The sequence below is a fragment of the Oncorhynchus nerka genome, linkage group LG16 (genome assembly GCF_034236695.1).
Source record: "Oncorhynchus nerka isolate Pitt River linkage group LG16, Oner_Uvic_2.0, whole genome shotgun sequence".
Classification (NCBI taxonomy): Eukaryota; Metazoa; Chordata; class Actinopteri; order Salmoniformes; family Salmonidae; genus Oncorhynchus; species Oncorhynchus nerka.
The window spans coordinates 8,500,128-8,514,903 of record NC_088411.1 but is presented as its reverse complement, the minus strand read 5'-3'; the positions used below and the strand labels follow the sequence as shown (position 1 = coordinate 8,514,903).

General features: G+C 45.6%; 1 protein-coding gene across 1 annotated transcript in view; it reads left to right on the top strand.

Moving 5' to 3' along the window:
• Positions 1–1,007: 1,007 nt before the first annotated feature.
• The window catches only part of LOC115144385 (dual specificity protein phosphatase 3-like), a 32,029-nt gene continuing 18,260 nt past the window's right edge, over positions 1,008–14,776 (top strand). Inside the window, exon 1 of the mRNA XM_029685389.2 lies at positions 1,008–1,335. Within this exon, the coding sequence (XP_029541249.2) occupies positions 1,163–1,335 (173 nt within the window). The 5' untranslated portion in view covers positions 1,008–1,162. The remainder of the gene's footprint in view (positions 1,336–14,776) is intronic.

Here is a 14,776-nt window from a genome sequence, read left to right as displayed (position 1 = left end):
ACGTTCAGGCCCTACCCATGCCCATGACGTTCAGGCCCTACCCAGGCCCATGACGTTCAGGCCCTACCCATACCCATGACGTTCAGGCCCTACCCATGCCCATGACATTCAGGCCCTACCCAGGCCCATGACGTTCAGGCCCTACCCATGCCCATGACGTTCAGGCCCTACCCATGCCCATGCCGTTCAGGCCCTACCCATGCCCATGACGTTCAGGCCCTACCCATGCCCATGACGTTCAGGCCCTACCCATGCCCACGACGTTCAGGCCCTACCCAGGCCTGATTATTTCTGCCAAATATAAGTTCCTTCCCTACCCGAAATAACTTCCTCGGTTAGTAAATCCATTAGCTGCTCCTCTCTGGATACATATAGAACTTCAACAGAATCAGGCCCATATGTGAAAGTGTGTGTGCGCTCAATGCACACATGCTTGCGAGAAAGAGAGGGATGACGGCATTTGATGGAATGATAACATTGCAACTCCAATATGCATAAAGTGGCCAAAAGCCACAACTACAGCCAGATCCAGAACAGTCTGGAAGCCATGATATCGAACACACAAAGTATTTTGAGGGACCTGCTGTCACGATCGTCGTAGTGAGGAGACCAAAGCGCCTACATTTTAGAGACATGTCTTCCACTCTTTGATTAGTACAAGCTATGATGTAATATGAGTTGGTATGGAGTGTTTAAATGTTTTTTAAGAAAAAAAGAAAGAAAAAAGGTTTTTAAGATGCTTTAGACATATTTGCATATTTCATTATAGTCAATGGCAAGTGATGACTTGCCAAAATGTGACATACCAATTTTCTCTGTAATTAAACTAAATATATATATATATAAAAAAATATTTGGCGGGGAATCAACTAGCACAGAAAGAAGGAAAATAAGGCCACATGTAAAAATGGGTTTACTTTCCCTTTAATGGTGCCCTCTCTGCCTTATTTTCCGGTAGCCACTCTTGTGTTGTCAACCAATTCCTAACCCGCGGTGGGCGAGTTGGGGTGTGTCTGCGAACGAAGAGAGCGTACGTTTCAGACACCGTGTAGGTTACACAACATAACTTAACGGAGAATACAATTCTGCAAAATCATAAATTGACACGACTTAAGAGTCTGACACGTGTTTGCTCGCCAGTTCGGAGAGAGAGCCTGGAACCATGAAAAAATCGAGCCCGGCAAAGCAGCAACTACCACCAGCTGAAGTCGCGGTGCCAGGGGACGAGGTTACCGTGCAACAACTAAACGAGCTTTTGTCAAACAGCAGCGGATTTTACAGTTTACCAACACAGCATTTCAACGAGGTCTTCCCTAGAATATACGTTGGTAACGCGTAAGTTATTTTTATTTGACCGAATTCTGAGGAATGTGTGCGTTAGTTGTGCCGAACATGTAATGTATAACAATTGTATAGAACAGGACTCTCCAACCCTGTTCCTGGTGAGCTACATTTGGTGTAGGTTTGGGCTCCAACCCGAGGTTGTAATTTAAATTATTGTTAACGAGCTAATTATTAGAATTAGGTGCGCTATATTAGGTTTGGAGTGAACCTACAGAACAGTAACTATCCAGGAACTGGGTTGGAAAGCCCTAGTATAGAATTTCATCACCAATAATTAAAACCCTAATTGTAAACGAATATTTTCCAAATCAAACCATTCCAAAAACATCGTCAAGACAAGGTGTCTCCGGATTCAATTGCCTTGAACTAACCTTGTCAAGTAATGTATTTTATGCCTTAGGCGAATGCAATCTCTTCATAATATTTGCCACGAGCATGGGAGGAGGTAGCCCAATATTGGGTTAAAGGAGTCTAAAGTTACTCCTTAGTCCAAGAATCTTACATGTTGTTTTTAAAGGTGCAATATGCAGAAATCACTGCCATTTCCTGGTTGCAAAAATTCTAAGTTAGCCTAATTTCAGTTTGTGACAGAACAAGCAACCATTGCAGAATCATTGTACCATCTAAACCGCAGTGTAATATCTTTTCCATAACCCAAAGTATTGTATTTACAGCTGTGTGAATCTGGTGTACAAAGCCTAAAGTAAACAAAAGGTAAGAATGGGAAGCATAGAAATGGTGCACAGAACAGATCTGCTGCTTAGACTTGCTTACAATGAGTGACAGATCAATAACACACATTTCTATGTGAATTTGGTCAGTTGCCCAAAAAGTTACTTATTGCAGCTTTTTAAGGGTGAATTGGCTCAAAGCCAAAACAGCCAAATACTCCATCCAAATGTGACCCGGTTGCGGTACGGTTCTAGAAACATAAATCCCAGTACTTTAATCACATCACTGATAATTTGACCAGTAAAATGTCTTTCATTTCAGAGAAGCAGATAGAGTGAACTACTTGTGCTTATTAGCTGTCTTTCCCCTGATTTCCTTAAATGCTGTAACATGGCCGTGTGGGAACCCTAACCCTATAAAGGTGTATCAATTGAACCTTTTTTTGTTTTTTGAAAATAATTTCTTGCAGGTATGAAAAAGTCCTTGTGCTTTCAAAACCGTACCTCAAGCGATGTGTTTAAAGTTCAGACCGAGCATTGCGGCTCTTAACAATTACTTCCCCCTACAGAAGACGGCTTCGTCCGATGACTCTTATATGTAATGGAACTGAGTCAGGATCTAGGGAGGAGGTTGCTCTCTTGTTCTGAAGGAAATTGTGAATTTTCTACAGACTCATGCACACTCTTGAACGTTCGTGTTTGTATTTCAAGGGCGATACGAAGCCCTATTTTTATTAAATTAAACAATTCCATATTGTTTGACGATATTGAGACACTTTTTCATTGGCATCACCCCCTTACTCACCTCCCTTTGTCTCACTTACCTTTTACACACACACACACACACACACACACACAAAGGGGGATGGAGGGTTAGACCAGTCTGTCATGGTATTTCGCAGGCTTTAAATCCATTGTGGTTGGTTGACTGGGTACTTAAGGCGATGTATGTGCCGACTCCCTACAATTGATAGCCTGCCATTCCACTTAGGTCAGTTCTTAGGCATCCTTTATGCTGATTGTGTGTGCAGGAGGTGTGGGGGTCCCAATGTAAATGCAAAGTCCAGCTCACAAACACAGCATATACCTAGTCTATACACAGAGTAAGGTGTGAAAAAAAATATATATATATTATAATTCTCAAAGCATATAAGGTATGTTTACATGTATTGGGTGAAAAAAATCCACATTGAGTACATGTGCATTAACAAAAAATGTAAATGTTATTATATAGAATACGTCAATCTAGTAGATTGTATAACTTTACTTTCCCTTTACCCATATAAAGGGCCATGTACAGGGCCATGTACAGGAAGCCCATGCTGTAGAATAAGTCTCTATTGCACAGTCGTGGCCAAAAATTGAGAATGACACAAATATTAATTTTCACAAAGTTTGCTGCTTCAGTGTCTTCAGATATTTTTGACAGATGTAATTATACTTCAGTATTCCATAGTAACACTGATGTATAATTACAAGCATTTCATAAGTGTCAAAGGCTTTTATTGACAATTACATGAAGTTGATGCAGAGAGTCACTATTTGCAGTGTTGACCCTTTTTCAAGACCTCTGCAATCCGCCCTGGCATGCTGTTAATTAACTTCTGGGCCAGATCCTGACTGATGGCAGCCCATTCTTGCATAATCGATGCTTGGAGTTTGTCAGAATTTGTGGGTTTTTGTTTGTCCACCTGCCTCTCGATGATTGACCACAAGTTCTCAATGGGATTAAGGTCTGGGGAGATTCCTGGCCATGGACCCAAAATATCGATGTTTTGTTCCCTGAGCCACTTAGTTATCACTTTTGCCTTATGGCAAGGTGCTCCATCATGCTGGAAAAGGCATTGTTCATCACCAAACTGTTCCTGGATGGTTGGGGGAAGTTGCTCTCTGAGGATGTGTTGGTACCATTCTTCATTCATGGCTGTGTTCTTAGGCAAAATTGTGAGTGAGCCCACTCCCTTGGCTGAGAAGCAGCCCCACACATGAATGGTCTCAGGATGCTTTACTGTTGGCATGACACAGGACTGATGGTAGCGCTCACCTTGTCTTCTCCGGACAAGCTTTTTTCCAGATGCCCCAAACAATCGGAAAGGGGATTCATCAGAGGAAATGACTTTACCCCAGTCCTCAGCAGTCCAATCCCTGTACCTTTTGCAGAATATCAGTCTGTCCCTGATGTTTTTCCTGGAAAGAAGTGTCTTTGCTGCCACCAGGCCATCCTCCAAAAGTCTTTGCCTCACTGTGCGTGCAGATGCACTCACACCTGCCTGCTTCCATTCCTGAGCAAGCTCTGTACTGGTGGTGCCCCGATCCCGCAGCTGAGTCAACTTAAGGAGACGGTCCTGGCGCTTGCTGGACTTTCTTGGGCACCCTGAAGCCTTCACAACAATTGAACTGCTCTCCTTGAAATTCTTGATGATCCGATAAATGGTTGATTTAGGTGCAATCTTACTGGCAGCAATATCCTTGCCTGTGAAGCCCTTTATGTACAAAGCAATGATGATGCCATGTGTTTCCTTGCAGGTAACCATGGTTGACAGAGGAAGAACAAGGATTTCAAGCACCACCCTCCTTTTGAAGCTTCCAGTCTGTTATTCAAACTCAATCAGCATGACAGAGTGATCTCCAGCCTTGTCTTCGTCAACACTCACACCTGTGTTAACGAGAGAATCACTGACATGTCAGCTGGTCCTTTTGTGGCAGGGCTGAAATGCAGTGGAAATGTTTTTTGGGGTTTCAGTTCATTTGTATGGCAAAGAGGGACTTTGCAATTAATTGCAATTCATCTGAACACTCTTCATAACATTCTGGAGTATATGCAAATTGCCATCATACAAACTGAGGCAGTAGACTTTGTGAAAATTAATACTTGTGTCATTCTCATCTTTTGGCCACGACCTGTATAATGATATCATCACTTGGCTCCAGTCATTGCCTAGAGAGCAGCAAGAGGGTGAGTAGGACAGAAAGCAAGCACATTCCCTCTGTTACAACAAAATCATTTTGAATATGCCTCCAGGGCCAAGAGCCAGCTAACACGTTGACGAGACGTCTTGACTATTGTATAAACTTAGAGGAAGACATTTTTTTAATTTTTTTAATTTCACCTTTATTTAACCAGGTAAGCAAGTTGAGAACAAGTTCTCATTTACAATTGCGACCTGGCCAAGATAAAGCAAAGCAGTTCGACACATACAACGACACAGAGTTACACATGGAGTAAAACAAACATACAGTCAATAATACAGTAAAAAAAAACAAGTCTATATACAATGTGAGCAAATTAGGTGAGAAGGGAGGTAAAGGCAAAAAAGGCCATGGTGGCAAAGTAAATACAATATAGCAAGTAAAACACTGGAATGGTAGTTTTGCAATGGAAGAATGTGCAAAGTAGAAATAAAAATAATGGGGTGCAAAGGAGCAAAATAAATAAATAAATTAAATACAGTTGGGAAAGAGGTAGTTGTTTGGGCTAAATTATAGGTGGGCTATGTACAGGATCAGTAATCTGTAAGATGCTCTGACAGTTGGTGCTTAAAGCTAGTGAGGGAGATAAGTGTTTCCAATTTAAGAGATTTTTGTAGTTCGTTCCAGTCATTGGCAGCAGAGAACTGGAAGGAGAGGCGGCCAAAGAAAGAATTGGTTTTGGGGGTGACTAGAGAGATATACCTGCTGGAGCGTGTGCTACAGGTGGGAGATGCTATGGTGACCAGCGAGCTGAGATAAGGGGGGACTTTACCTAGCAGGGTCTTGTAGATGACATGGAGCCAGTGGGTTTGGCGACGAGTATGAAGCGAGGGCCAGCCAACGAGAGCGTACAGGTCGCAATGGTGGGTAGTATATGGGGCTTTGGTGACAAAACGGATTGCACTGTGATAGACTGCATCCAATTTGTTGAGTAGGGTATTGGAGGCTATTTTGTAAATGACATCGCCAAAGTCGAGGATTGGTAGGATGGTCAATTTTACAAGGGTATGTTTGGCAGCATGAGTGAAGGATGCTTTGTTGCGAAATAGGAAGCCAATTCTAGATTTAACTTTGGATTGGAGATGTTTGATATGGGTCTGGAAGGAGAGTTTACAGTCTAACCAGACACCTAAGTATTTGTAGTTGTCCACGTATTCTAAGTCAGAGCCGTCCAGAGTAGTGATGTTGGACAGGCGGGTAGGTGCAGGTAGCGATCGGTTGAAGAGCATTCATTTAGTTTTACTTGTATTTAAGAGCAATTGGAGGCCACGGAAGGAGAGTTGTATGGCATTGAAGCTTGCCTGGAGGGTTGTTAACACAGTGTCCAAGAAGGGCCGGAAGTATACAGAATGGTGTCGTCTGCGTAGAGGTGGATCAGAGACTCACCAGCAGCAAGAGCGACCTCATTGATGTATACAGAGAAGAGAGTCGGTCCAAGAATTGAACCCTGTGGCACCCCCATAGAGACTGCCAGAGGTCCGGACAGCAGACCCTCCGATTTGACACACTGAACTCTATCAGAGAAGTAGTTGGTGAACCAGGCGAGGCAATCATTTGAGAAACCAAGGCTGTCGAGTCTGCCGATGAGGATGTGGTGGTTGACAGAGTCGAAAGCCTTGGCCAGATCAATGAATACGGCTGCACAGTAATGTTTCTTATCGATGGCGGTTAAGATATCGTTTAGGACCTTGAGCGTGGCTGAGGTGCACCCATGACCAGCTCTGAAACCAGATTGCATAGCAGAGAAGGTATGGTGAGATTCGAAATGGTCGGTAATCTGTTTGTTGACTTGGCTTTCGAAGACCTTAGAAAGGCATGGTAGGATAGATATAGGTCTGTAGCAGTTTGGGTCAAGAGTGTCCCCCCTTTGAAGAGGGGATGACCGCAGCTGCTTTCCAATCTTTGGGAATCTCAGATGACACGAAAGAGAGGTTGAACAGGCTAGTAATAGGGGTGGCAACAATTTCGGCAGATAATTTTAGAAAGAAAGGGTCCAGATTGTCTAGCCCGGCTGATTTGTAGGGGTCAGATTTTCAGCTCTTTCAGAACTTCAGCTGAATGGATTTGGGAGAAGGAGAAATGGGGAAGGCTTGGGCGAGTTGCTGTTGGGGGTGCAGTGCTGTTGACCGGGGTAGGAGTTGCCAGGTGGAAAGCATGGCCAGCCGTAGAAAAATGCTTATTGAAATTCTCAATTATGGTGGATTTATCAGTGGTGACAGTGTTTCCTATCTTCAGTGCAGTGGGCAGCTGGGAGGAGGTGTTCTTATTCTCCATGGACTTTACAGTGTCCCAGAACTTTTTAGAGTTAGTGTTGCAGGAAGCAAATTTCTGCTTGAAAAAGCTAGCCTTGGCTTTTCTAACTGCCTGTGTATAACGGTTTCTAGCTTCCCTGAACAGCTGCATATCACGGGGGCTGTTCGATGCTAATGCAGAACGCCATAGGATGTTTTTGTGTTGGTTAAGGGCAGTCAGGTCTGGGGAGAACCAAGGGCTATATCTGTTCCTGGTTCTAATTTTCTTGAATGGGGCATGTTTATTTAAGATTGTTAGGAAGGCATTTAAAAAAAATATCCAGGCATCCTCTACTGACGGGATGAGATCAATATCCTTCCAGGACACCCCGGCCAGGTCGATTAGAAAGGCCTGCTCGCTGAAGTGTTTCAGGGAGCGTTTTACAGTGATGAGTGGAGGTCGTTTGACCGCTGACCCATTACGGATGCAGGCAATGAGGCAGTGATCGCTGAGATCTTGGTTGAAGACAGCAGAGGTGTATTTAGAGGGGAAGTTGGTTAGGATGATATCTATGAGGGTGCCCGTGTTTAAGGCTTTGGGGGGGTACCTGGTAGGTTCATTGATAATTTGTGTGAGATTGAGGGCATCAAGTTTAGATTGTAGGATGGCTGGGGTGTTAAGCATGTTCCAGTTTAGGTCGCCTAGCAGCACGAGCTCTGAAGATAGATGAGTGGCTGCTGCCAACACACTGTCATTGACACTGACCCAACTCCAGGCACTTTAATAATGGGAATTGATGGGAAATGATGTAAATATATCACTAGCCACTTTAAACAATGCTACCTTATATAATGTTACTTACCCTACATTATTCATCTCATATGCATATGTATATACTGTACTCTAGATCATCGACTGCATTCTTATGTCACTAGCCACTTTAACTATGCCACTTTGTTTACTTTGTCTACATACTCATCTCATATGTATATACTGTACTCGATACCATCTACTGTATGCTGCTCTGTACCATCACTCATTCATATATCCTTATGTACATATTCCTTATCCCCTTACACTGTGTATCAGACAGTAGTTTTGGAATTGTTAGTTAGATTACTTGTTGGTTATCACTGCATTGTCGGAACTAGAAGCACAAGCATTTCGCTACACTCGCATTAACATCTGCTAACCATGTGTATGTGACAAATAAAATTTGATTTGATTTTAGATGGGGGGCAATCAGTTCACATATGGTGTCCAGAGCACAGCTGGGGGCAGAGGGTGGTCTATAGCAGGTGGCAACGGTGAGAGACTTGTTTTTAGAGAGGTGGATTTTTAAAAGTAGAAGTTCAAATTGTTTGGGTACAGACCTGGATAGTAGGACAGAACTCTGCAGGCTATCTTTGCAGTAGATTGCAACACCGCCCCCTTTGGCAGTTCTATCTTGTCTGAAAATGTTGTAGTTTGGAATTAAAATTTCTGAATTTTTGGTGGTCTTCCTAAGCCAGGATTCAGACACAGCTAGAACATCCGGGTTGGCAGAGTGTGCTAAAGCAGTGAAAAGAACAAACTTAGGGAGGAGGCTTCTAATGTTAACATGCATGAAACCAAGGCTATTACGGTTACAGAAGTCATCAAAAGAGAGCGCCTGGGGAATAGGAGTGGAGCTAGGCACTGCAGGGCCTGGATTCACCTCTACATCGCCAGAGGAACATAGGAGGAGAAGAATAAGGGTACGGCTAAAAGCAATAAGAATTGGTCGTCTAGAACGTCTGGAACAGAGAGTAAAAGGAGGTTTCTGGGGGCGATAAAATAGCATCAAGGTATAATGTACAGACAAAGGTATGGTAGGATGTGAATACAGTGGAGGTAAACCTAGGTATTGAGTGATGAAGAGAGATATTGTCTCTAGAAACATCATTGAAACCAGGAGATGTCATTGCATGTGTGGGTGATGGAACTAATAAGTTGGATAAGGTATAGTGAGCAGGACTAGAGGCTCTACAGTGAAATAAGCCAATAAACACTAACCAGAACCGCAATGGACAAGACATATTGACATTAAGGAGAGGCATCCTTAGTCGAGTGATCAAAAGGGTCCAGGGAGTGGAGAGGTTGGTTTGGGGGTCACGGCGATTTAGACAGCTAGCCAGGACATCGGTAGCAAGCTAGCATAGGATGGAGGTCTGTTGTTAGCCACCTCTTGCGTTCCGTCAGTAGATTAGTGGAGTTCCGTGTTGTAGAGGGGATTAGTCCAAATCACACAACAACAAAAAAATAAAAACAATAGATATAGTTATAGAGGCCCAAGAAGAAACATAATAATAATAAAAATAAATAAATTGTCCGATTGTCTATTCTGAGAGCAGCCGGTAAGACAGCTAACGGTTAGCAGGCCGCAGATGGGCGTTCAGGTAACGTCGCGACGGAGGAGCCAGCCGGATCTCCTTCGGGTAGATAACGTCGGCAGTCCAGTTGTGAAGGCCCGGTGGGGCTCCGCGTAAGGCAGTAAAACGGGTCCGGATAGGTGACTGCAGCCCAGGAGTGATTGACGGAGCTCAGGAGTGATTGACGGAGCTGGCTAGCTCCGGAGTAATTGATGTTTGCTCCGGAATCGACGAAAGCAGATAGACACACGGATAGCAGCCAGCTAGCTGTGAGATCCGGGAGTGAATGTCCAGAGAGCAGTTGAAATCCAGGGACACGGAGAGAAAAATCGGTCTGGTATGTTCCGTTCCGAGCCGCGCTGCGCCGTACAAAACTGGCGATAGATTTTCGAGTTAAAGGATAGCTGATGACCACAAACCGTGGTTCGCTGAATACTAACGAGTTGCCAGTAAAGAAGCTAACTAGCTTCTGATTAGCTTCTGGCTAGCTTCTTGGAGTTTCTGGCTAGCTTCTGGCTAGCTTCTTGGAGGATTGCAGATTTGAGGTAAATAATACGTATTTATACATATCAATTGGTGAGGCAGGTTGCAGGAGAGTGTATTGAAGATGAGTTGATGGAAAATAAAAATAAAATGTATGTGAAAAAAGTTGTAAATATATATATATATACACGACACGACAAGACGAGGACAAAAGACGTCTGAACTGCTATGCCATCTCGGGCAAGCTATAACAATGCTCTAGGGCACGTGTCAAACTCGTTCCAGGGATGGCCAAGTGTCTGCTGGTTTTCGATCCTCCCTTTTTCTTGATTCTGGTCGCTAATTAGTAATTAACTCCCGACACCTGGTTGGCTAGGGCTTAATTGAAAGGGAAAAACCTGCTGACACTGATTTTGACACCCCTGGGTTAAGGGGGTGAGATGTCTGTGCAAAAGGCTGTTTTTGCCTTGTTTTTAAAATGTGTAAAGTAGGCCCGTTAGATATTTGAGACGGCACAGTATATATGTGCAAGTAGGTGAACCGGTCGCATCCGCGCTTCGGTCTGCAGGCTGTATAACTTTTTCATTACATTTCATTATAGTACAACGGTCTGATTTGTCTAATCTTAGCAATTTCTTCTTAGCTAGCTACATAGTCGTCGTTGTATCAAAGATAATTGCGTAATTATCGTATTTCGTCGTCTCCTATCTGCCCAACACGTTCACCGTCTACCGTAGCACTGTAGTAACTATCACACTCAACTGAACGACTTGATTAGTGTAGTATTAGCTAGCTACATAGTTGTCTTTGCTGTCTTCGTATCCAAGATAATTGTGTAGTTTAGAGTGTGTAGTCTTAGAGTGATTATCTTAATTCACCGAGGTTAGCTAGCCAGCTATTTTGTCGTCCTTAACGTAGGAGACACTCCTAGCTAGCCAATAGCCAGCCAACGTCTACTGAATAGAACTTTCGCATTCCGGTCGCATTCCGCTTCGCTCCACAGGTAGTATCACATTTTCATTTCATTTCATTACAGTCCCAACGGTGTGATTTGTTTGATCGTAGCTAGCTACATAGCTAGCTACATAGCCGTCTTTGTTTCAAAGATAATTGTGTAGTCTAGAGCGATTTTCTAGGTTAGCTAGCCAGCTATTGTCGTTCTCCTAACGCAACGTAACGTAACCAACACTGCTAGCTAGCCAGCTAGCTCCCGAAAAGCAGCATTGTAGAAACTTCACACTCAACGGTACGACTTGATTAGGGTAGTGTCAACAACGCAGCTAGCCTACCCCAGCAGTACTGTATCATTTTAATCATTTTAGTCAATTAGATTCTTGCTACGTAAGCTTAACTTTCTGAACATTCGAGACGTGTAGTCCACTTGTCATTCAATCTCCTCTGCATTAGCGTAGCCTCTTCTCTAGCCTGTCAACTATGTGTCTGTCTATCCCTGTTCTCTCCTCTCTGCACAGACCATACAAACGCTCCCACACCGCATGGCCGCGGCCACCCTAATCTGGTGGTCCCAGCGCGCACGACCCACGTGGAGTTCCAGGTCTCCGGTAGCCTCTGGAACTGCCGATCTGCGGCCAACAAGGCAGAGTTCATCTCAGCCTATGCCTCCCTCCAGTCCCTCGACTTCTTGGCTCTGACGGAAACATGGATCACCACAGACAACACCGCTACTCCTACTGCTCTCTCTTCGTCCGCCCACGTGCTCTCGCACACCCCGAGAGCTTCTGGTCAGCGGGGTGGTGGCACCGGGATCCTCATCTCTCCCAAGTGGTCATTCTCTCTTTCTCCCCTTACCCATCTGTCTATCGCCTCCTTTGAATTCCATGCTGTCACAGTTACCAGCCCTTTCAAGCTTAACATCCTTATCATTTATCGCCCTCCAGGTTCCCTCGGAGAGTTCATCAATGAGCTTGATGCCTTGATAAGCTCCTTTCCTGAGGACGGCTCACCTCTCACAGTTCTGGGCGACTTTAACCTCCCCACGTCTACCTTTGACTCATTCCTCTCTGCCTCCTTCTTTCCACTCCTCTCCTCTTTTGACCTCACCCTCTCACCTTCCCCCCCTACTCACAAGGCAGGCAATACGCTCGACCTCATCTTTACTAGATGCTGTTCCTCCACTAACCTCATTGCAACTCCCCTCCAAGTCTCCGACCACTACCTTGTATCCTTTTCCCTCTCGCTCTCATCCAACACTTCCCACACTGCCCCTACTCGGATGGTATCGCGCCGTCCCAACCTTCGCTCTCTCTCCCCCGCTACTCTCTCCTCTTCCATCCTATCATCTCTTCCCTCTGCTCAAACCTTCTCCAACCTATCTCCTGATTCTGCCTCCTCAACCCTCCTCTCCTCCCTTTCTGCATCCTTTGACTCTCTATGTGCCCTATCCTCCAGGCCGGCTCGGTCCTCCCCTCCCGCTCCGTGGCTCGACGACTCATTGCGAGCTCACAGAACAGGGCTCCGGGCAGCCGAGCGGAAATGGAGGAAAACTCGCCTCCCTGCGGACCTGGCATCCTTTCACTCCCTCCTCTCTACATTTTCCTCCTCTGTCTCTGCTGCTAAAGCCACTTTCTACCACTCTAAATTCCAAGCATCTGCCTCTAACCCTAGGAAGCTCTTTGCCACCTTCTCCTCCCTCTTGAATCCTCCTCCCCCCCCCCTCCTCCCTCTCTGCAGATGACTTCGTCAACCATTTTGAAAAGAAGGTCGACGACATCCGATCCTCGTTTGCTAAGTCAAACGACACCGCTGGTTCTGCTCACACTGCCCTACCCTGTGCTCTGACCTCTTTCTCCCCTCTCTCTCCAGATGACATCTCGCGTCTTGTGACGGCCGGCCGCCCAACAACCTGCCCGCTTGACCCTATCCCCTCCTCTCTTCTCCAGACCATCTCCGGTGACCTTCTCCCTTACCTCACCTCGCTCATCAACTCATCCCTGACCGCTGGCTACGTCCCTCCCGTCTTCAAGAGAGCGAGAGTTGCACCCCTTCTGAAAAAACCTACACTCGATCCCTCCGATGTCAACAACTACAGACCAGTATCCCTTCTTTCTTTTCTCTCCAAAACTCTTGAACGTGCCGTCCTTGGCCAGCTCTCCCGCTATCTCTCTCAGAATGACCTTCTTGATCCAAATAAGTCAGGTTTCAAGACTAGTCATTCAACTGAGACTGCTCTTCTCTGTATCACGGAGGCGCTCCGCACTGCTAAAGCTAACTCTCTCTCCTCTGCTCTCATCCTTCTAGACCTATCGGCTGCCTTCGATACTGTGAACCATCAGATCCTCCTCTCCACCCTCTCCGAGTTGGGCATCTCCCGCGCGGCCCACGCTTGGATTGCGTCCTACCTGACAGGTCGCTCCTACCAGGTGGCGTGGCGAGAATCCGTCTCCTCACCACGTGCTCTCACCACTGGTGTCCCCCAGGGCTCTGTTCTAGGCCCTCTCCTATTCTCGCTATACACCAAGTCACTTGGCTCTGTCATAACCTCACATGGTCTCTCCTATCATTGCTATGCAGACGACACACAATTAATCTTCTCCTTTCCCCTTCTGACGACCAGGTGGCGAATCGCATCTCTGCATGTCTGGCAGACATATCAGTGTGGATGACGGATCATCACCTCAAGCTGAACCTCGGCAAGACGGAGCTGCTCTTCCTCCCGGGAAGGACTGCCCGTTCCATGATCTCGCCATCACGGTTGACAACTCCATTGTGTCCTCGTCCCAGAGCGCTAAGAACCTTGGCGTGATCCTGGACAACACCCTGTCGTTCTCAAATAACATCAAGGCGGTGGCCCGTTCCTGTAGGTTCATGCTCTACAACATCCGCAGAGTACGACCCTGCCTCACACAGGAAGCGGCGCAGGTCCTAATCCAGGCACTTGTCATCTCCCGTCTGGATTACTGCAACTCGCTGTTGGCTGGGCTCCCTGCCTGTGCCATTAAACCCCTACAACTCATCCAGAACGCCGCAGCCCGTCTGGTGTTCAACCTTCCCAAGTTCTCTCACGTCACCCCGCTCCTCCGCTCTCTCCACTGGCTTCCAGTTGAAGCTCGCATCCGCTACAAGGCCATGGTGCCTTTACCAAGATTAGAAACCTCTGTACTCTTTCCAAGACGTTTGGAGTGGACAGGTAGTTGTTGATGCAGAGAGAAGAATAAGATCGAGGTTGAGGGATATCTGGGACAGAAGACCTAGAAGTGGTGGACCTAAAAAAAAAATGTAAAGAAATGAGGGACACGAAGATGACTATTGGGAGACAACTCATGCACTTTTTGGGTGGGGGAATTGTCATCTTGTCGTCTTTCTTTCATCCAGGTGATCCTGTTTTTTGGTCCCCCACCTGTTCCTTTTGTAATACAATAGTTTCAAACCTCCTGCTCTACTATCTTCAGCTAGGCTTTAGGAAGTGCTATTACTTCCCTGATGAATAGTAATGATCTGTTTCTTTTAATAACTGTAGGGGAGATTAATATAATTATTCTTACAGAAATGAGGGCAGTATGCGTCAGACATGTCTAAACTTACTGTATGTTTGTCCTGGCTGCTATCATGGTGGAACACTCCCTGAATGATACGTTCACCGCGCATCTCAGTGACTGGATTCAAGACAAGCTCATTACACAAACTTGAGGCGTGAGTCGCTCTCAAACGACACCATCCATGGAGCCA